The sequence below is a fragment of the Centroberyx gerrardi genome, chromosome 18, assembly GCF_048128805.1.
Source record: "Centroberyx gerrardi isolate f3 chromosome 18, fCenGer3.hap1.cur.20231027, whole genome shotgun sequence".
Classification (NCBI taxonomy): domain Eukaryota; kingdom Metazoa; phylum Chordata; class Actinopteri; order Beryciformes; family Berycidae; genus Centroberyx; species Centroberyx gerrardi.
The window spans coordinates 26096232-26118397 of record NC_136014.1 but is presented as its reverse complement, the minus strand read 5'-3'; the positions used below and the strand labels follow the sequence as shown (position 1 = coordinate 26118397).

The 22166-nt window shown below is 42.8% G+C and overlaps 1 protein-coding gene across 3 annotated transcripts in view; it reads left to right on the top strand.

Moving 5' to 3' along the window:
* LOC139920320 (unconventional myosin-VI-like) overlaps positions 1-8968 on the top strand; it is a 149286-nt gene extending 140318 nt beyond the window's left edge. For all 3 annotated transcript variants that reach the window (XM_078289974.1, XM_078289973.1, XM_078289972.1), the window contains 2 exons: positions 3546-3764; positions 8222-8968. In XM_078289974.1, the coding sequence (XP_078146100.1) occupies positions 3546-3764; positions 8222-8421 (419 nt within the window). In that variant the 3' untranslated portion in view covers positions 8422-8968. The remainder of the gene's footprint in view (positions 1-3545; positions 3765-8221) is intronic.
* The last annotated feature ends 13198 nt before the right edge of the window (positions 8969-22166 follow it).

Genomic DNA, 22166 nt, shown 5'->3' with positions numbered 1-22166 from the left:
GACCACAACACTTGCCTATTAGCGAGACGCCTCCCAGACAGCTATCACAGTTTGATAAGCGAGCCGCAGAAAGTCAAGGTAATTTCTCAGAGCTCTTAAAGACGGCTGTTATTGATACGGCCACAAAAGAAATGCTCCGGCAGAAGAAGAAGAAGAAGGAGGGGGGGGGGGAGCTTTCAAGGCAGTTTTTGCTTGGTTTTGTTTGGGTGGAGATGAGAGAATCACGCGTGTGGAAGCGTGACGGAGGAAAAGGCCGCCGCGCCCGCTGATAAGAGGAGAAATGTGGCGAGGGAGGCGCCGTTCATGCAGGAAGGGAGCGGACGTTCAGCTGCATTCACTCCTGACCTGCTGGAGGTTACAGATACACTACCAGTCCAAAGTTTGGACACACGCATCTTTCTTTATTTTTACCATTTTCCACATTTTAGGATAACAGTAAAGACATCAAATCTATGAAATAACACAAATGGAATTATGCAGCGACCAAAAAAAAGTGTTAAACAAATCAAAACTATCTTATATTTTAGATTCTTTAAAGCAGCCGCCCTTTGCCTTGATGGAAAGGCAAAAGGCTTTGGAAAGGAATTCATACATAGGATCAACTTCACTATTTATATTTGTCTAAGAAACGAATTTCAAGCATTTAAGCGGAAGCCTTTAGATCAAAATGGCTTTAAGAGAATGAAAAACACAGAACATTCAGTCAGGTGGGTCCAGACTTTAGACTGGTAGTGTAGATAAAGCTCATTCAGGTACATGAGGCATACAGCTATCAGACAAGTGTTGGCTACCAATCTGTCTTCACACCTCTTAGTATTACAAAGTTATCACTTCTTCTTAGGATTTGAGGGTATTTTGAAGGCTGATACCCATATTTTTTGATTGAAGTTGTAAATATTTAAAAAGTTTAAATTCAAGCAGTGAATCCCCCAGAAATGTATTCTTGTCGGGGTGGAAAAGCCTCTGAAACAGCATTTATTTATTCATGGGACACTAAAGCTCTCCATTGAAACCCAGTCTAATGAAACTGAAAGCTTCTATTGTATGGTAGAGGAAACTCTGGGATACATTAGGCCTTTTAAATGAAAAATTAATTTACAAAAAACACCAATTAAACAATTACATGAATAAACGTGTGTGTCTAGAGAAAATTAAATTTCATTGTAGGTTTTCCAGAGTTTTCCTGCAGCTGTGGACGATATCGTTCCTGGCCGATATCCAATATTAGAGACAGAGACAAATATATCAGCGGTTAGGATGGGGAATCGGTGAGCGTGTTCCCCCCGCCGGTGTTTTCTTCCTCTTATCCTTTAGTGTGTATCTACAGGAGCGGGTCACAAATCCCCTTGTTTTTCTCAGCTTTGAAACCTCGATCCAGCCCTCGACCCCCTCGGCGAGTCGCTGAAATAACTCCGGCGCTCGGCGCGCTGGAAGCCGGGAAAGCGCGTGTTTGCAGGACAAATAGCAATCAACGACCTGGCAGGGGAAACATATTGCTGGGAGCGAGTTAAGTTCAAGTGCCTCTCAAAAGAACATTTTCTCCGTTTCTGCTGCTTTTCTCTAGACAAACACGGCTGATTTCTTGTTTTTTATGTTATTGTTTCTTCTGGACGGTGTTGGGATGGAAGGGTGCAGTCGTCCCGTTCGCCTTTGGGAAGGTGGTGTGAGTTTGCTGGTGCTGGTGGAGCTGCTGTGTCGCTCTGTAACATGCTGGCTGGTTTATATTCTCATGCGCTGGAATAAATCATCTTAACAAGGCGTTTCATCTTGGATTCAGCGTTGAAATCATTTTTTAAAACAAGTGGAAAAGAGCTTCCAGTCTAGTGAGATAATTTCACTTGTTCCCATTCTCTTGAAACACGGGACAGTATCTTGAAATGTTTAATGTGTGTTAAAATGTGTTACTGATCTGGAATCTGACTGTTTACATCATACCGACTGCTCTGCTTGAATCATTTCTATTTTTACTACTTTTCAGTTTCAAACTAACTACTCTTATTGTTTATTTTGTTGTGCATCAAACTCAGGGAGCTGCAAACACAATTTCACTGACAATAAGAAATCTTGAAATAAAACATTTGTTTCAAAATACTGTACCATAACTTGATTAAAGAAGTTGCATTGGAAACAAGTGAAATTATCTCACCCCTTGAGCATTTGCTCTGCTTTTCCAGATTTCAAAACTGAACAGAAGATTAACTGACTTATTAAAATGGACGTTTTTGCAGTTTGGTCATCCAGCGGGCCGGGGGGGGGGGGGCGGGGTGGGGGGGCGCAGCCTGATTTTTCTTTCCCCTAGTCACGTAGATTTTCTTCTTATTTTACGCTCCACTTTGTAGAGAGATGCAAATTCTACATGTTTTATGTTTTGAGTATGCAAGCCCCATAATAAACATCTGCCACGCTTCTCGTCTCCCTGATTCCCCCCCCCCCCCTCTGATCAGACTGCTGTGATCTACTGACCCCTCTGTCTGTAGCAGCTCCGCTCACCGACTACGCTTTCATGGAGACGGGGATGGGTTTTCCATTCAAACCCAATCAAAGCACATTGCAGTAACTGTTTACAATGCAAAGGAAAAAGTCTCCCATTGAATGAAGGTTCAACAGGGAAACCACGGTTCCTTATTTCAACCAGGTTGGGGCTGATCGGGTTACTCTGCTCCAGCTGAAGTGTTTGAGACTTTTGGTTATGCTTATTCCAGTGTGTTAACCTGTGTAGTAACCACTATAAAAGTATTGTAAATGCACAGTAATACTGTGTAAGCACTTGATGAAGTGTGATAAAGTTTTAGGCAACTAGTTGTACTAAAGTGCGTTCCAGCGGTTCAGCTCCGAAAAACCAGGGAAGATTAAGAAAGAGGGTTTTCTTTTCCCAACGTAGAATCCTGTTCCCTATGCAGTGAATGTTATGTCAATGATATTTAGTAACATTAGGTTGTTTATCATTTTTGTCTTTACTTTCTAGTTTTTGGTCTATTCGGTCTATTATATAACTTACGTTTTTTAGTATTTTTTATTTTTTTTATTAGCTAGCTAGTTGGCATAGAACGGCGAAATTGTATGTTAAAGCATTTACCACGCAGTTTATTTGATAGAATTAAAGTCATGCAATGCTGAAAATTCAATTTGCGTAAAACAAAATGTGTAAAAAGAGTATTTTTAGGATTTTAAACATATTAAAGTAAGTAAGGTTGTGTTTGCCGCCAGGTTTGACGTGACATCAGATAACTGCAGCTCAGAAACTTGAGTTGAGAAATCTTGCCCAAATTTACAACTTTAGGACTTCTTTGGAAGGCAGAGCAACACGGTACGAGCACAGTATTATTGTGTACTTAAAATAAAAACAAAATACTATATTGATCTTTGGAAAGTCTCAACAATACTTTTCCACTAGTTAATACACAGGTTAACACACAGGAATAAGGCCGCTCAGTCAGTCCCATCACCTGATCACCAGGCTGCATGTGAACGTAGTCGCTGACTCCTGCTCGGCTGCGATTTGTCAGGGGGAAGCCGCCTAATATTCTCTCCGTCCAATCAAACAGCCCAGCAGAACCCGGCCCCGCCCATCCCGGCCCGGCAGCACGAGGTCGCCATGAACCGGCAGCAGCGCTACTTCCGCATCCCCTTCATCCGGCCGGGCGACCAGTACAAAGACCCGCAGAACAAGAAGAAGGGCTGGTGGTACGCTCACTTCGACGGGCCGTGGATCGCCCGGCAGATGGAGCTGCATCCGGATAAACACCCCATCCTGCTGGTGGCAGGTCAGTGCAGGGGCTGAATATGAGGGTGTGGGAGGGAGGGAGGGAAGGAGGGAGGGAGGGAGGGATGGAGTGAGGTAAGGAGGAAAGATCGAGTGAAGTAGGGAAGGAGGAATGAAGGAGGGAGGAGGAGAAGGCAGGGATTCAAGGAAGGATTGAGTGACAGAAGGATGGAAGGATTGAGTGAGGGAGGGCGCTAGGGATGGAGGGCGGGAGGGATGGAGGAAAGATGGAGTGAGGGAAGGAAGAATCGAGGGATTGAAGGAGGGAGGGAGGAAAGGGGGAATGAAGTGAGGGAGAGAGGAGGAGAAGGCAGGGATTCAAGGAAGGATTGAGTGACAGAAGGATGGAAGGATTGAGTGAGGGAGGGCGCTAGGGATGGAGGGAGGGAGTTGCAGGGAAGGGAGGAAAGATGGAGTGAGGGAAGGAAGAATCGAGGGATTGAAGGAGGGAGGGAGGAAAGGGGGAATGAAGTGAGGGAGAGAGAAGGAGGAGGCAGGGATTCAAGGAAGGATGGAGTGACGGAGGGAAGGAAGGATCGAGGAGGAAGGGAGGGAAGGAAGGATACAGTGAGGGAAGGAACGAAGGATCGAGTGAAGTAGGGAAGGAGGAATGAAGTGAAGGAGAGAGAAGGATAAGGCAGGGATTCAAGGAAGGAAGGAAGGATCGAGGGAGGGAGGGAAGGAAGGATGCAGTGAGGAAGGGGAGGGATGGAAGGAAGGAGGAATCAAGGGAAGAAAGGAGTAAGGCCAGGCGCTAGGGGTGGATTGAAGTGAGGGAGGGACGGATGGAGGGAGGGAAGGAAGAATCAAGGGAGGGTGGGAAGATATGAAGGAGAGAGGGATGGATTGAAGGAGGGAGGGATGATTGAAGTGAAGGAAGGAGTTAGGGAGGTAGGGAGGGAAGGAATGGTGGAGTGAGGTAAGGAAAGAAGGATCTAGGAAGGGAGGGAAGGAGGAATGAAGTGAAGCAGAGAGGCAAGGAAGGATGGAGTGAGGGAAGGAACGAAGGATCGAGCAAAGTAGGGAAGGAGGAATGAAGTGAAGGAGAGAGGAGGATAAGGCAGGGATTCAAGGAAGGAAGGAAGGATCGAGGGAGGGAGGGAAGGAAGGATGCAGTGAGGGAAGGAATGAAGGATTGGGGAGGCAGGGAGGGAAGGAAGGCTTGAGGGAGGAAGGGGAGGGATGGAAGGAAGGAGGAATCAAGGGAAGAAAGGAGTAAGGCCAGGCGCTAGGGGTGGATTGAAGTGAGGGAGGGACGGATGGAGGGAGGGAAGGAAGAATCAAGGGAGGGTGGGAAGATATGAAGGAGAGAGGGATGGATTGAAGGAGGGAGGGATGATTGAAGGAGGGAGTGAAGGAAGGAGTTAGGGATGCAGGGAGGGAAGGAATGGTGGAATGAGGTAAGGAAAGAAGGATCTAGGAAGGGAGGGAAGGAGGAATGAAGTGAAGCAGAGAGGCAAGGAAGGATGGAGTGACGGAAGGATTGAGGGAGGGAAGGAGGGATGCAGTGATGGAAGGAAGGAGGAATCAAGGGAAGAAGGGATGGAGTGAGACAAGGCATGAGATGGATTGAGGGAGGGAAGGATGAATCAAGGGAGGGATGATTGAAGGAGGGAGTGAAGGAAGGAGTTAGGGAGGCAGGGAGGGAAGGAATGGTGGAGTGAGGTAAGGAAAGAAGGATCTAGGAAGGGAGGGAAGGAGGAATGAAGTGAAGCAGAGAGGCAAGGAAGGATGGAGTGACGGAAGGATTGAAGGATTGAGGGAGGGAAGGAGGGATGCAGTGATGGAAGGAAGGAGGAATCAAGGGAAGAAGGGATGGAGTGAGACAAGGCACGAGATGGATTGAGGGAGGGAAGGATGAATCAAGGGAGGGATGACTGAAGGAGGGAGTGAAGGAAGGAGTTAGGGAGGCAGGGAGGGAAGGAATGGTGGAGTGAGGTAAGGAAAGAAGGATCTAGGAAGGGAGGGAATGAGGAATGAAGTGAAGCAGAGAGGCAAGGGAGGATGGAGTGAGGGAAGCAGGGAAGAGTAGAGGGAGGGAGGCAAGGAGAGAAGGAAGGATGGAGGGAGGGAAGTAGGGAAGAGTAGAGGGAGGGAGGCAAGGAGAGAAGGAAGGATGGAGGGAGGGAAGCAGGGAAGAGTAGAGGAAAGGAGGCAAGGAGAGAAGGGAGGATGGAGGGAGGGAAGGAGGCAGGGTGTGAGTGGAGAAGCTCAGAAAAAAGATATGTCAATACTCTGACAGCCATAAAAAGAATCAGAAGCGCTTCATTCACCAAGTACAATAAATGTTGACACGGTGACAGATATATTGATCAGTCATTCCATATAGCCGAGCAATAAAGAACGAGAGGCTTTTATCTAAGAAGCCTGCGATCGACGTGGTACACAACCTCACATCTACTGCAAAGAGACAGTGTAGCACATACTGCACATACATAGAGACAGAGACAATTCATATCAGTCTACATATCCATCTGTTTTACCACATCACTGCTGTCAGGTTAAAGAGTCCAGACGAATGAAGGCACAGGTGTGAGTGTGTGTGTGTGTGTGTGTGTGTCATAGCAAGCTAGACAAAGAGCACAGAAAAGCACATAGTGAATCAAAACATGAGTCAGAACCATAGACTGTAAAAACAGATGGAGTAGTGAGTGTGACGTCACCCACAGGTTTCTGAAGGGCCGTTTTGAAGCCAAAAGTCGGGGTTCACGAGCACCGCCATGTTGACATTTTTTGGAGGCAGAGCGAAGCCGAGGGTCGATACAGAGCCGCAGCTCCGCCTGCTATTGGCCCGTAATGGACGACCTGTCGATCACTGGACAGGCGACCTGTCAATCACTCGGAAAACAACCCCGTTTTATAACCGTTATATCCTGTTAATGACGCAATTATTTTGAAAGTCGCCATATGGACACACATTAGAAGAAGTGAAATTAGCGACTGAAACCATAACCTCTCATCGAAAAAGTGTATTGACGTTATATTTTTAGTGAGAAGTTGGGCTGTGGTCCCGTTGACTTGCATGGAGTTGGGCAGGATTTGGAGTCTTTTTGGAGCCGGACTTTCAGCCACTTCCTTATTGGCTTCAAAATCCACCCGTGGTTTTGGCCGCTTGGTTTTACCACATCGCTGCTGTCGAGTTAAAATCTCATGCAGTCCAGACGAATGATGAAGGCACAGGTGTGAGTGTAAGTGTGTGTGTGTCATAGCAAGCTAGACAAAGAGCACAGAAAAGCACATAGTGAATCAAAACTGAGTCAGAACATGACACCAAAAAAGAAGATGTTTTGTTTGCCCGTCTGTTTTTCGGCATAATGTGGGTGTTGTTGGGTGAAAACCTCATAACTCTAAATTTGGGTGATTTTGAGGTCTTTGCTTGAATTAAAGGATTAACACGCTCCTCTATGGGTCGAGAAACGTTAATGAGCCTTGGGCTTATGAAACCCTGTCAGCACATATTGTGTCATTTCAAAAATGCGTAAAAAAAAAAAGGCCATATTTTGGAGAAACAGCAGCAATATGAATAACAACCTCATGGTACACACTGCCTGGTACACAGTATTGCCCTCTACAGCTGCAAATATACTTTATGTCATACTGCGTGAATACAAATAGTGATTTAATGTTTAATGTATATATGGAGAAATATGTGTGTGAGGTTCAGTTGTTCCTGCACCGGGTGTCAGGATGTACTGTGCTATTATGTAATTGTGTCAATATTTCTCTGCACCGATGTCACCATCCTGTGTTTTTATTATACTTGGTGAATAAAACGACTGTCCCGTCCCCTTGAGGTACGCTGGCCTCTAACACAAACAGTAAAGTGACATTTTTTGACAAAAGAGACGAGTAAACTAGCTAATTAGAGCAGAGATCCAACAGAAACGTCTGGTGAAGAGCGAATGTATCTCCGTGCTGAATACTGGGATAATAATACCATAATAATACGATAATATTTCCAGTTTTTTTTATTTAAAAAAGGGGTCAGAAAGTGAGTTTTGATACCAGAAATCTCAGCAGCTGTTGAAGGTATCGCTGAGTCATTGGTATTGATCAACAGCCCTCTCAACCCTCTCAGATACAGTATGTTACGGCCATTTTTTGCTATGGAGCAGTAAAAGTCGTAGTTATTGCCCTTTTAACTGTAAGCAGCTGAGATTTTTGGATCTTCAAATGATGGTTTGTTCCCTGCCTAAGTGGCTAGAAGGTTTCTCTACGCTAAATGCCACTTTGGCAGATAACCAACTATCACTCAGAGGTCCTAATGTTTCCTAAAAATCTTGCTAGCTGTTTAAACATTTGAAGTGGCTGGAATAGAATAAGAATAATAATCCACATGATGGTTGATTACCTGAGAAAGACAAACGTCCCAGCTAGAGCCAAAACGTCCCAGCGTCCGGCTAGTGTCTCGAGATAATTCCTCCGCATGAAGACGAGCGTGTTTTTTTCCTCCTGCAGGGAAGGACGACATGGAGATGTGCGAGCTGAGCCTGGAGGAGACGGGCCTGACGAGGAAGAGGGGCGCGGAGATCCTGCCCCGGCAGTTCGAGGAGATCTGGGAGCGCTGCGGCGGGGTCCAGTACCTCCGCAGCGCCATCGAGAGCCGGCAGGCGCGCCCCACCTACGCCACGGCCATGCTGCAGAGCATGCTCAAATGACCGGCGGCCGGCCGGCTCGCTTCACCACAAAGGGACGAATGCACCGGCGGCCTGGCGGGGGCGGCGTCCGGGGCGTCCGGGGCGTCCTGCACCAGGTTCTGACTGCAGGGCATTCAAGTGAACAGCGTTTTTCTTAATTGTCCTTTTGTCTTTTTTTTTTTTTTTTGTCGTTATGGTTCATGTTGTCGTTCTTGCTGGCTTTCGGTTCCTCGAAGGGGGGCGAGGGCAGGGAAGCTTTGCATTGAACCCTATGCAGAAAAAATCATACTGATCACATCTGGTTGTTTTCCAAGGAATTATTATGTTTTCTGTAATATTTCTGCGATTCTAACTACGAGGCCTTAAAAACTACTTTAACAGGGTTTAATTGCTGAGAAGTAGGACTTTTTCAAAGCTGCCTCCCCAAAAAAAAGAAGCGTTTTACTTTTATTAATTCATACATGTTTATAATTATGCATTCCTGATTACACTGAAGGCTCACTGGTGTGTCTCTTCCATCTTAACAGCTAGCTGGTGATCCTACTAAAAACTTAAAATCTGCTGTTTACATTGTCTTGGTGTAGTTCTTACAGGGCGATACTTGCACAAGGAGTTGTCAGCTCTCCCCCGTTCTCTCCCATGAGGCAGTGCTGCATGAGTGTCAGGTTCTCTCCAGATTATTCCTCGCGACTGCACTCCTAATTAAGTCAAATATTTGATAATACTCACTTTTTTTTTCTTTTTTTTTACCTTTTGTCTTTCCAACCGAATGTAACTTGAGACATTATTGTTGATTTGTTCATGTAGTGATTCCTGTTTGGTTTTCCTCATTGTGTGTGATTAAATATGTAAAGCTAATGAGAACGGTCCAAAATACCTTTTACTTTGAGCCCGACCTTTGCTCGCTAAAGCCCACGTCGGTTTTTGGCCACAAGAGTAATTCAGCTTCATGATTATTTTTTTTTCTTAAATTGCCGTCTTGTCTTGTCTTGGCTTGTCGAGCTTTGTTGTAGGAACAGAAAGTGTGGACTAACAGTAACTTATGCAACTCCTGAGATACTTCCCATGGACTGAGTGAGTTATAACAAGTCATTAATGTCACATTTAGTCTTAACATTTTATCTTCTTAAACAAGGAATCTGCCAATGTGGTGAGAAAATGTCACTCGTTTCCAAAGCACTTGCTTCAAGGATTTTCATAGATATTATGAATTGAAATAAGTCATTTGTTTCACAGTGATGCCAGAAAATTATAAAAACAAGTGACGTTTTCTAAACCCTTGGTCAGATTGTTTCGCTTGTTTTAAGAAAAATATTAAGACCCAAGATATGAGTAAGTGACCTGTGAAGATGGAGATTATTTGCTCTGTGAGAAGCTAGTCACCAAGCTTGTATAATGCACTGGTACTCAACCTTGAACTGGAACATTCATACAACACTGAATATTTTATATACAGCGGGTTTGTGTAACAAAGAGTAATGTTCCAACTGGAATGTACACATTTATTTTTAAAAGTACTCTTTCTACTCCAGTGGTTTGGGCATGTGAGATTGTTAATTAAAGCAATAATTCACGCAAACTAAGCTAAGAAAAAAGGGCGCATCCTTTGCCATGTACATACACATTATATAGACAATCTCTTGTGACGCTAGACCCGCGCTCCTCACCCGAGGCTGTTGAGTCTTCAGTTTGTTCCTAAGCTTTCCGTTCCCGTCCGACGCTCCGCTCCGCACAGGCGAAAGGCGACTTGTGTTGTCTGAACGCACGAGGATCTGTCTACCTGCGAACCACCTGACCCCCCCTTTACACACGGCATTCATTGATTGGATTATGATTGGGCGGCGCAAAAAATGCATGAAATCCAGTCGCAAAATGAACCTAGATCCGGACATCCAAACCGCTTCCAAAAAAGTGGTCCGAGACGCATTTTGCCACATAAACAACAAAGGCAATGTTCAGACAGCAGCTTTGTTTTTCAAATTTGATTAAGGCTTTTACCAATTTTTTGTGTTTAGACAGTATAATCAGCTGTTGTTATAACGATGCAGCTCAGTCTGAGTAAGGCTTATAGGTTTCTAAGTTTCATTTCTGCTGACTCATGGGCTGTTTTCATGATGTCGCAGTCCCAGAGCGGTGAGAGGAGCATGAGACCTCTTCACTTCTCTTGCTGGCTCTCCTCTATTTCTGCTGTTCTCTGCTCTCGATGCAACATGACGGAAAAAAAACACCTTGTGATCGAGTTGAATCAAATTTCAAACCTCCTACAAATTTGGTTCAAATCTGATCTGAGAAGATTGAATTCCATGTGATGTTCTGCTGTTCAGGCTTAAGAAAAAAACTTAAGAAGACTCATTGGATAGGTGGAGTCAGATTTGAACTGCCTGTCTGAACATAGCCAGAGTGTAAATGCAAAGCGTCTCCAATCCACATATATATATATGGAAGGCCATTTCCGCCACCTGTTTAAAAAAAAAAAAACGGCACATAACTGTTTTTTTTTTCCATCAAGTGAGATTTTCTTTCTTAATATTATGAGATACTGAGTCATAATTATGAGATAAATAAAATAAATAATATTTATCAGATATCTCATAATTACAATTTAGTATATCAAACTTTCTCATAATTATGACTTACTATCTCGTAATTATGAGATACTAAGTCATAATAATAATCTGACACTATTTTTTTTCATCATCAAGTGAGATTTCTTTATCAATATTATGATTTAGTATCTCATAATTATGAGATACTAAGTCATAATTATCAGATACTAAGTCGTAATATTGAGAAAGAAATCTCACTTCTGACACTTTTTTTCATCAAGTGAGATTTCTTTATCAGTTTTATGACTTAGTATCTCATAACTAAGTCGTAATATTGAGAAAGAAATCCTACTTGATGATGAAAAATAATAATGTGGCAGATTTTTTTTAACAGGTGGCGGAAACAGCCTTCCATACATACAGGAGCTTCATAAACGGAAATAAACTTTCAACTTCCAACCAGGAAGCAAACGCAAATCAAACAGCGTCAGGAAGCTCAGACAGTCACATACATGTTTACTGTCAGTGTTAAAGGACGGGTGTGTTTTAATGCCAGGTGTAAAGGGGCCTCTGCCATGTTCTGAGGTGTTTCCTCGGTTAAGACCCAAAGTATTTAATGAAAAACCAGAGTGACTCCCTGGAAGATTTCCTCAAATGTCCAACAAAATGTCTGGCGTCTGGTACGGTCTGTCTCTCCACACGCATTACAATCATTCCTCGGAAAGCACTGCCTTTTTTTCCACTGTCGTTTTTCTAATGCTGATCTCTCTAACAGATGAATAAATGCATTCCATGTTTCACTCAACGCAAGCTCTCCTCTTTCATTGACGTTGATCCTAATGAGATTAATTTGGGCTTAACTCGAGCAACATGATGCCGTTTTCTGACCAAACCCAAGGTTCAAGTACATGTTTCTTCAGGAATGAAAACAATTGCTTTGTCATTAATAACACTGTATGTATTTTCAAAATTAAACTATAGGTCATGAAACTCACTGAACACATAAATGACCATGTAACATTTCAATTCAATGACAAAAAAACAACAAAAAATAAAATATATCCAAATTGCAGTTAGCAGTGATGAACACCAATAGATCTGTTGACTTGGTGAAAGCAAGAAGAATGATCAGCTATTTACATGATATGTACAATACAATGACGAAGACATTTTGGATCTATCAACACACAGAAAGATTGCATTTACACAGGCATGGAAGATGTGATTATTAGTGCTTTTCATGGCTGTCTGAGCAGGGAAACATCAGATTGGTTTCAGCCTGTTTAGACAGAAGAGCCGGAGCCTCATTAATATAAAAAGGTGCTCAAATTTTAGCCAAACTCAAGTCAAAAGTTGTGATTTATATAAAGTTAGAGTTATCTTAATGACAAAATCAGCAGGTTCCATTTTCTCTAATTTCCTGTGATATATTAAAAGTCATTTCTGTCTTTACCCAAGATACGTATGCCATAGACATCATTTTAATTAGTTTTTTCATTTCATTCTTTAAAATTATTGAAATGTTGGCTGGCCCACTTTTTAAAGGGATTTCATCACATTGGTGACTTCCAAGCAACATGCAAAACTACTTTGTTCTCTAATGGAAAGCCAAAGGATTTCACTGGGACTGTACTGGTGCCTGCAGGTCCAGTAAAAGGTCCCAGTTCATTACTTGTGGAGTGGGAAAAACTAAACTGCTGTTGGGTCTACTTAAAGCTGCACCAGGCAACTTCGTACTTCTGCGGCCCCGAGTGGCAGCGAGAGGTAACGGTTTGAATTTTTTTGAAAGTTTGAAGTACTTCATTACCCAGAAATCATGTAATGTCGTCAGTAAACGAAATGTCTTCTTCTTAGGGTCTGGTGGCGCTCGTTTACTGCTGTTTTCTATGTCGCTCTTAAGTTTTGTTTTGTCAGTTGTTTGGTTTCTCCCCAGTGACCGTACCCAATGCCAGAAACTGATTTGGGCAAATACTGCAAATCTATGGTATCTCAATTAGGGGAATGGGACGCTCTTCTCTGTTGCAGCCCCACTTTGTGATTTAGGCTTGATAAGACGGGTGTATTTATGCTTAAAAGTCTTACCTAGTGCAGCTTTAAAGGCCTTTTCTAATGACCTCATCACCTCATTCAAATGTTTGGGTTTCTCTGAAAGCCCTGCAACTCTAAAAGCGACGCCTGGTTATCTCTAGCAGTGCCAGTCCAGCTATAAATGAGGTTCAGGTTGTTTGTGAGGTGGTTTGCTGCTAAAATGTCATGAGCCTAATAAACAACACAATCTCTGATAGGAAGGGCCATCTTGTCCACAGTTTCCCCCCTTCCCCTTCAACATCTGAGAGAGCTTTCTGACTAAGTGCTTATCAGAGGTCACGGCTTTAAAGATTTCACATCAGATCCTGTGTATTTTTTAACAATGACCAGCCTATTTCCCTACAGAGACACATACAGAGTCAGCACACATGTACAAAAGCAGTCCGGGGTCAATCGATACCGGCTGGATCGATGCTGCGGGGCGCGAAGTCGTCCGCTGCGCTCCCTCTTCATTGTCATCCCGGGCATGATTGCGGACGACGGCTGTCAAACAGTTTGCCTAAATGTCTGTTTCCCCAGAAGGGAGAGTGTCCTTTCCTATGAAGCTGGGAGCTTTGAAGAGCTGAGGGCCGGCTGGCTGAGCCTCAGCCCGCCGGCGCCTCTCTGTGAGTCCGTGCCACAGCATCGTCTGGTGTTTTTAAAAGCGAGCGGTGCGCGGCCTTGACGAGTCCCGTGTTCTTGCCGAGTCCTTTGTGTTTCATCGCGTCTGGAGGGGGAGAAGGAACAACAGTGAGATATGTTTTTTCATGCGTGTCATCCTGTTTTGGTGTAACATCCTCTTGGTGCACAAGCTGCTGGACGCCAAGCCGCCTCTACAGCTGCAACCGTCTTGTAATGTAATGCTAACATAATGCTGTTTCAGGGGCTTTTCCACCCGGACAAGAACACAATTCTGGGGGAAAACACTGAATTTCTTGGAATGAAAAAGGCCAAATTTAAAGATATCGAACATTGGCACAAAATATCGGCCATCGGTGACTTCTGTCTAAAAATATCTATCAGTATTGGCCGTCTGTTTCCTACAATTTTGTCCAATATTCACCAAATTTCACACACAGTATATCTGGACTGTCCTGCACAAAAGTTATTGAGCAGTTTTTTTTTATATTCCATACCGTGTTGATATAATTGGCTTCCAAAGTTTGGTGAAATGTTGTGGGCCTATTTTACAAAAATTGGCACAACTCATGAATGCATTGTGCTATCTCAACCGAATTTGGTGCACTTATGCAGGTATCTAATCCCTGCTGTGTAATATCTGCTGTGTTACTGCAAGTTCTTGATATATTTCTTTTATCAAAAGATGTAATCCTGATTCTCATGTTTAAATCTTTAAATTTAAGAGGCACTATGGGCTTTTGGGGAGAAAAAAACACCACAGAATGAGACTTTATGAAAACTTAGCACTTATTTGAAAGCTGTTCACATATCCAGAAGCTAAACTTTTTAAATATCTACCCAGTAAACCTAGAAGATGTGTTTTTGTCTTGTAAATACGGTGGCAGGGAAGGACTGCCACCGCCAGACAGCGACTTCCCAGCTTCAAACAGCGTGGCAGGGCTCCAGTTCTCCTCTTTCAGCATTTCATATACAGTATTCAGTTCTAAAGCTATATCACCTAAACTTTTTCTGACATTTCAAGAGGTTCAAGTTCTTCTTTCTGAACTTGCACCGAGCGGCTCCGGCAGCCAGCGGAGCAGAGAGAAGGAAAATACCACAGTTCAATTTGTTTGAGGGAAGGCGACCCGGGCTGAGACTACAAGAACAATAACGGGCCGCTGCGTTTTATCTCGACTGAACGCCTCTTAAGAAGACCGATTTCACAGGCGACGGACCGGCGGATGCTTTTGTTCGGAGCTAAAAATAAAAAATAAAAAGAGCTGTAATTGCACCGGGGCAAAATGAGACGTACCTCCCTCGCAGCCCGGCGGTGACTCAGACCCCAAAAGAGGATCACTGAGGACCAGACTAATCACCCCAAGGTGAGACGCAGGCTCAGGACAAATCCCGTGTTTACCAGTCAACAGTGGTTTCTGCTCCAAAACAGGCTTGACATTCAGCCCTCTTCTCCTTCCAAACCTAAATAGGAGGATCAACCGTCCTTCTCCACCTCCCCACCTCCTCCTCCTCCACCTCCACCCCCTCCTCCTCTTCTTCTTCATGGATGCCTCCATCTCCATCCCTTGGGAGGTTTAATTAGCGTTCAGCTCTGTCTCTGGTTAAACACACAGCAGCACTAAACCAATTTGGGCGTTAACTGGCACGAAGGATTACAGCCAACCAATTTGTCTGAATAAAATGATTAAAAAAAAAAAAAAAAAGATAATATTGTGCAGGGGTGTTTTTTTTCTTCTTCTTTTGGATTAGCTTTTATCCACTGATTTGGATTTAATCTTTGTCCCGGTATTCTCCAACAAGCGAGGTGTAGTTTTTGTGTTTTCTCTGGCGATACGCTCACCCTGTTTAACCTTCATTTATACAGGAAGGGCTTGCTGAGCGTGCATGCACTTTTTCCACCAATGCCCTTCTTTGCACTTGTACCATAATTCACAATCACACACCTGGGAGTCGCCCAGTGCAACCACAGTCCTTGCAAAAAGGTGGCCTTACCTCTTTCGGAGTATTCACTGGTGCCATCCAATCCTATATATTTTCTTAACTGGCCAGGCCCGGGAGGGAGAAGCTGTCTTTGTATCTATAAAAGAGAAAAATGAAGAGGATATAAGAAAACATAACCTGCAACTACAGCAACTTTATGGATGTATTGAAATAAGAATCCGCCCCCCGAAAAGAGAATTCTCCTCGCCGGCCACAAGCTTGGGAATAGTTGTCTTTGTATCTATAAAAGATATTCAGGAAGCAGATATTACAGCCGGCCTGCAAATACAGCAGGACTGCAAATGTGTCGAGATACAAAAGAACAGAAGGGAATGGAGGCAGAAAACAATAAACTATTGGTGCCGCGCATCGTCCCGGGAGGGAAATCACATGGATTGAAACAGGAGGAGGTATCGCTGAATAGAGGACACTTTCTGCTGATTATACCCAGGTGAAAACACACACACACACACACACACACACACACACACACACACACACACACACACACACACACACACACACAGTCTCTGGTCTCATATCTTAAAATCTGTTGTTCTCTCTTGTTTTTATCTATAGTTACGTCCTTTGCAAAGCACCTTGTGTTCCAACCTGTTTCGGTGCTGAAAATATGATTACTGTCCCTAAACGATCTGAAACTTTTTATTCATATTTTCCCGAAACAATCACTTCTGGATCAGCGAGTTTAGAAACCCAGATGCTCTGTTCCTGTGAGGATCAGGAACAGTCCCAGCATTTATATTCCAGCTGACACTTTCATCCCGCCTGAGACGAGCAGGTGAAGTCTTACTCAACTTTAGCGTCTGTGCTTGAGGACGTTTTGACATTTTGATTCATGGCTGTCGCTGTTATCAAACCTGCGAGCTTTAATTCACAGGACTACTGTAACCAGGTGTTTCCATACACCGATGAGAGATTGTTGTAAAGTAATAATCCACATTTTCATATAAATAAATGTCCGTTTTGCTTCTCTCTGTGTCTAATTGATATAACACAACAGTGATTGAAACTATATCATGAAAGCTTTTCCGTTGTCTGTGATGCGTTTTACATTTCCGGTTTGTTTGGAATAAACAGAAGAAGAAGAAGAACTGGGTAGTTAGCATGAGCAGTGAACAGACAAAGAAGAGAGAAACTCAAACTGCATCAACAGAAAATACAAGCTCCGCCCCCCACTCTGTTTGATTGACAGGTGATCTGTGGGAAGAGCAGTGCAGAAACACCACAGAAATGAGGCTGAGCGACAAAGATGGAGATTTTTTAAAAAGGAGGATGTGGAGGATTTAAGAAGCCTGTGAGAGAGGCGAACTCTCAGACATTTATGCGTCAATCGCTGTATTAATTTTTCCCTCAGCGGTTGTTGAGGGAACATTTTGATTAGCATGATTTATCTGGCACCGAAATGCTTTTATTGCTTTTTTGTTAACCGGCGCCTCATGTTGTCTGGCAGCCAAACGAGATTAAAAGGAACATGCAGCTCTGTCAGATTTATCCAACACAGTATTAACCTGTTGGGTTCTGCTCACTGGCCGCTGTTTACTGGTGTTTTTCTGTTTACTGGTCTGGAAGCAGGATTAGACCAAGTGGGGGTTCAGTGTTAATGGAAGGTGGCAAATCCATCATGGGGAGCGGGGGGGGACGGATAGAGCCGAGAACCCCCACAATCCCCCAGACAGGGAGGAAAAGCCACCAGTAAACCTATCAGACAGGAGAGAGACATCTTCAGCTTTAACACTTTAACACTTTCCTGCTGTATGTGCAGAGAACTGTTTAAATAAAGGTTTAATAATAATAATAAAAGATATTCAAATGGCACAAGTCCTGTCTGACCTCCAAACACTACAGTTTGAGTATATTTCTTTATTATATCTCAACTTTTTTCATATCAAGGACCCCTAATTTAGTCCACATTAGAGCCACGGCCCCCCATTTGATGAGATTTTGTCTCTCGGACCCAAATCTGAGAATATTTTTATTGTCAGATTTGATTTTGTCCAGAATCCCATCACTATCTGTATTGCAGGCAGAGAGATAACAGTGAAGCTATGATCAGAATAATCATTCTTCTACATTCTCTAACTGTGTTAACTTCTTGTAAATGAAATAATGCTGAAGTTTAACAATTCATCAGTTTGCTGGGGACCCTCTGGAACCCCCTCAAGGACCCCTGGTGGTCCCCGGACCCCACGTTGAGAACCACTGCCCTAGAGACTACATTATCATGTTACACCTATTTATAGGAACTTTGTAAATACATATATATATATATATATATATATATATATATATATATATATATATATATATATACACCTTTTTAAAATGTATATTCTGCTGATCTTATAATTCTCTTTAATCTTTTGTGCTTCTTTGTACTTTGTCTGGTCCACATGTACTTTACTGCAAGCATGAATTAATAGTCAAAGTCTACTGTATGTCCAACCAAAAAAATGGTTTGTCATTTAAAGCTGCACGCACAATTTTTACGTAAAAATACACCTGTCTAGAAAAGTGCGTCCCATCTCCACTAACTGAGACGCTGTAGATTCTCCTGTTTGCCCAAATGAATTTCAGGTGTCAGGTACGAAGACTGGTGGGAAATCTTATCAGCACACAGGAAGTGACAAATCGAGTAATAATAATAATAATAATAAGAATAAGAGAGAAATACAAGAGGACTGGACTCACCCAGCGATGGCTGAACCTCTTCACCACCATTTACTTTACTGACGATGCGTTGGGTGATTTCTGAGTTTTTAAGTCTTCAAAATTCAAACAGTTTCCTCTCGCTGCCGTGTGGGAAGATGCCTAGTGCAGCTTTAATATAGAGGATTGAATAGAAATAGTATATATACATATATAAATAGTAGAGGATCTATTCTGTGAATAATTTACAATAATTTACAAAGGACCATAATTTGTTTTCATTTTGTGCTATCAGTCATGTTGTAAGAGTGGGTGTTACTTTTTTATAAATAATGGATATAATGGAGTGAAACTCTCGATTTACACGGACAAAAACTGTATTTGAAAGTCAAGCTGAATCGATGTGGGATGAAAACCATCAGTGGAAAAAAAATTGAGAGTAAAGTGTCAGTTTTTACAACAGATGGATGTCTCACTTTGGAGCGAAAAACTATTCAAATAAAGTGTTCATTGCATTCATTTAGTCCGAGCATGTGTGAAAATTAGAAATTTAAATATGTGTATCTCCATTTTATAGCCACTGGCCACTGATGAGAAGGCTGTCTATCAAAGAGTGAAACAGACGTGATGATGATAATATGAACATAATCTAAAAAAAAAAAAACATCATTCAAAGGTTTCGGATCATGGAAAATTCCTGTTTCAATTGAAAAATCTCTGAGGGGCTTCATTTGTGTCATGAACTGAGGTGACGAAGTCTAACTGGGTTTGAAATTAGATTTCTGTGGCAGCAGGTGAGGCAGAATAAGGCCGCGGGTGAGAGCTGGTGGCTCATACAGGACTGTTTTCTGACAGCTGAAAATCAGTTTAGCAGCTAACAGTAGTATGGATTGAGATGTGAGAAAAGAAGTGTATGTGTGTCTGTAGTTGTAGCACGAGAGAACACACACACAACTCAACAGAGAAACACAATACACAGAAAAAGAGCTGCTTGTATTGAAGTTAAGTCTCTTCTGTCCAACAGGTTTTCCAGTGGAATGAGGAGTTTATTTCTTTGCATCTTCCTCTGGTACGGAAGCCCACTGAGGACATATATTCATACATTTTATTTGAGCCGTTTTCCCATGATAACAAGTACATTTTCTTTGTTTTCTCAAGATACAGAGTTATTCATGTCATCATCTCGAGATAACACATTTTGCTTTCCCGAGATAATTATCTCATTATATCGCAAGATAATGAGCACATTATCACATTATTCAGGCACATTAAGCAGAATCACATTATTCAAAGACAAATGTTGAAGTACCTGTTAGTGTTCAGTCAGTCAGCATGTCAAGTGTGATGAACTGCGTTTGGAAATCTCAAGGAGCAATATAAATTCATTTTCATTCATTATCTCAGGAAAACAGTTTTGTTTTCTCGACATAACGAGATAATTACTCTATGCCTATTACTTTGTTTTCTCGAGATATTGAGAAAATGATGTTGTCTCGGGAAAACAAAATGTGTTATCTCGAGATAATGACAAAGTAACTCTCAAAAAAACAAAGAAAATTAACTCGTTATCGTGGGAAAGTTACGTAAATAAAATGTATGAATATACTGTTTGTCCAAATGGGCTTCTGTACTACGTCCCAACATTTCACCAGAGAGGTCAGAGGTCAGGGAGCACGACGGCGTTCGGTGGCTCGTAAAAGGACACTTGAACCGGGTTGGACATTTCGGAGGGGATCGAACCTGTGAGCTTCCAGTTACAGCACAGTGTTTCTAACCTCCAGTCCGCCCCGTCACCTGCGTTTTCTTGTATGTGAAACTGTTCGTGTCACAGGCAAGGCAATAACTTTAATTCAGTTAACGTTTCTTAAAGGGGGGGGTAACCTAGGATGTGGCAATTCTTAGTATTTATGGTGATTTTGGTACTTGGAGGTGTGAAGTAATCACAGTAAAAAAATTGAATCATGTTACTATGCCGTTTCCCCACAGTCACCAACTATAAGACACGCCCCCTTGTACGAGCCAGTCAGATTTTGCTCCAGTGTCTATGTAGACGCTGGACTGTCTGAAATCGACCAATCAGCGCTAAGAGGAGGGCGGGCCTTCCAGAATGGCCGGCCAATCAGAGCAGTAGCTCATTAGCATAAAAAGCTGCTTATGTAAAACAACCTATTTTCTTGTAGGTGGGAAACAAACACTGGGAAGTGAATAGCTAAAGCTATAACTAAATGATTTTTACTGAAAAAAAACTTAAAAGATGTATTTTATAGACACCAGGTAATTATATAAAATTGCTGAAAAAGCGAATGATACCCCTCCTTTAATTTACCTGAATGAATTCAAACACACTGCAGGTGAGCTGAAACAAAACGCACTATTTATTAGGGTTTGACCCACATGGGCTTTTGAAAATGAAATTCTTTTAAGGTGAGCAGTTCTTTACGGCAGGGTTCAGTTAAAGGAGTACGAAACCTTAAAACTCACTTTTTCCAGCTGTTAATCAATGTCCATCGCAATTTTATGATGAATTGCGTCCATCCTGGTCAAAATCCTTCATAACACTTTTTTGGTTTGGTGTACAGAATTTTGCGCTTCATGCTGCTTCCATTTTTCAAAATTGCACAATAGGCGGAGAAATGCTCAACCTGAGGGTATAGTTTCCCCTTAAAATTCCCCTTAAGTAGCTTCAAAGTTAGAGAAAACATTTTTTCCATACTGTATGATAATGTCACAAACATATTCTGTATCTGTTTGTTCCAAAGCTTCACTGAAGCTTCAGCTGCTTATTTTGAGTGAAATATTCAAACCCAAGATGCCACTTTCAATGGCTACACCATTACATCAAATTGTAGAAAATCTAGATGTTTGTGCACCATTTTCTACACATTTCCCTGTAATTCAGCCTGACATGTTTGGTATCTTTGGAAACCTCGGGATCTGGACTAGAATTTAAAATAAAGTTCTGTGGGTTTGAACAAAGCTCGGCTACAAAACATGTGTTTGTAATGATGGTCTCACACTCGGGACCGGCAGGGTAGAAATGAAATGAAATAGAAATGTGCAAAGAAAATACAAAAAAAATGCAGGTTTTTCTGTAGCTGTGGTCAGGGAGGAACCTGCATCAAATCGCTCATGGACGATATTGACTTGGCTGATATCTGATATTCAATAAAATCTCATTATTGGCAAAGCGATACAAACCGCTTTCTATAAAAGCCTCTTCGTATAAAGTACCTGCACACAGCTCCGTGTCCCGGGACGATCTCACATCTGCCCCCTTGGCAGTAGTCTGGCTGGACGACACACAAGCTCTGGCAGGGCAGGCCGTCCACCGCCAGGTAGCCGGGGTCGCACACACACTCCGCCTCCCTGGTCCGGCGCTTCACCGCGCAGCGAGAGAACTCGTTGCAGGCCAAGAACTTGCAGGGATCGGCCAGATCGGCTGCGAGGGGGGAAGGAGCGAGAAACAGAGTCCACATCAGTATTCATGGGACGGCCGGCCGCCCCGCCTCCCTTTAACTGCCCTTTTCTCTCCAGGAGGTTCTGAGGAGAGTTTCATTTTAATGAGATCCTCAAGTTCTTGTCTGCATTGAAATGTAAGATTTAGCCTCTGGCGTAGACGGCCTCCGAGACTAAACATTAGACACACTCCGGGGAAATTACCCTGTTTTTACTGTTTCACCGCTCAAATGTAATTCATGTGATGCAAGGATGTGAGGTCAGTAGGTCTGTCTGTCCATCTGTTCATCTGTCTGTAACTGTGTGTGTGTGTGTGTGTGTGTGTGAGAGAGTTTTAAACCATCAGAGTGAGAACATTTCTGCATTTTTGGTCAATCCTCAATTCTTCAAGGGGCTGTTTTAGGGTTCAGA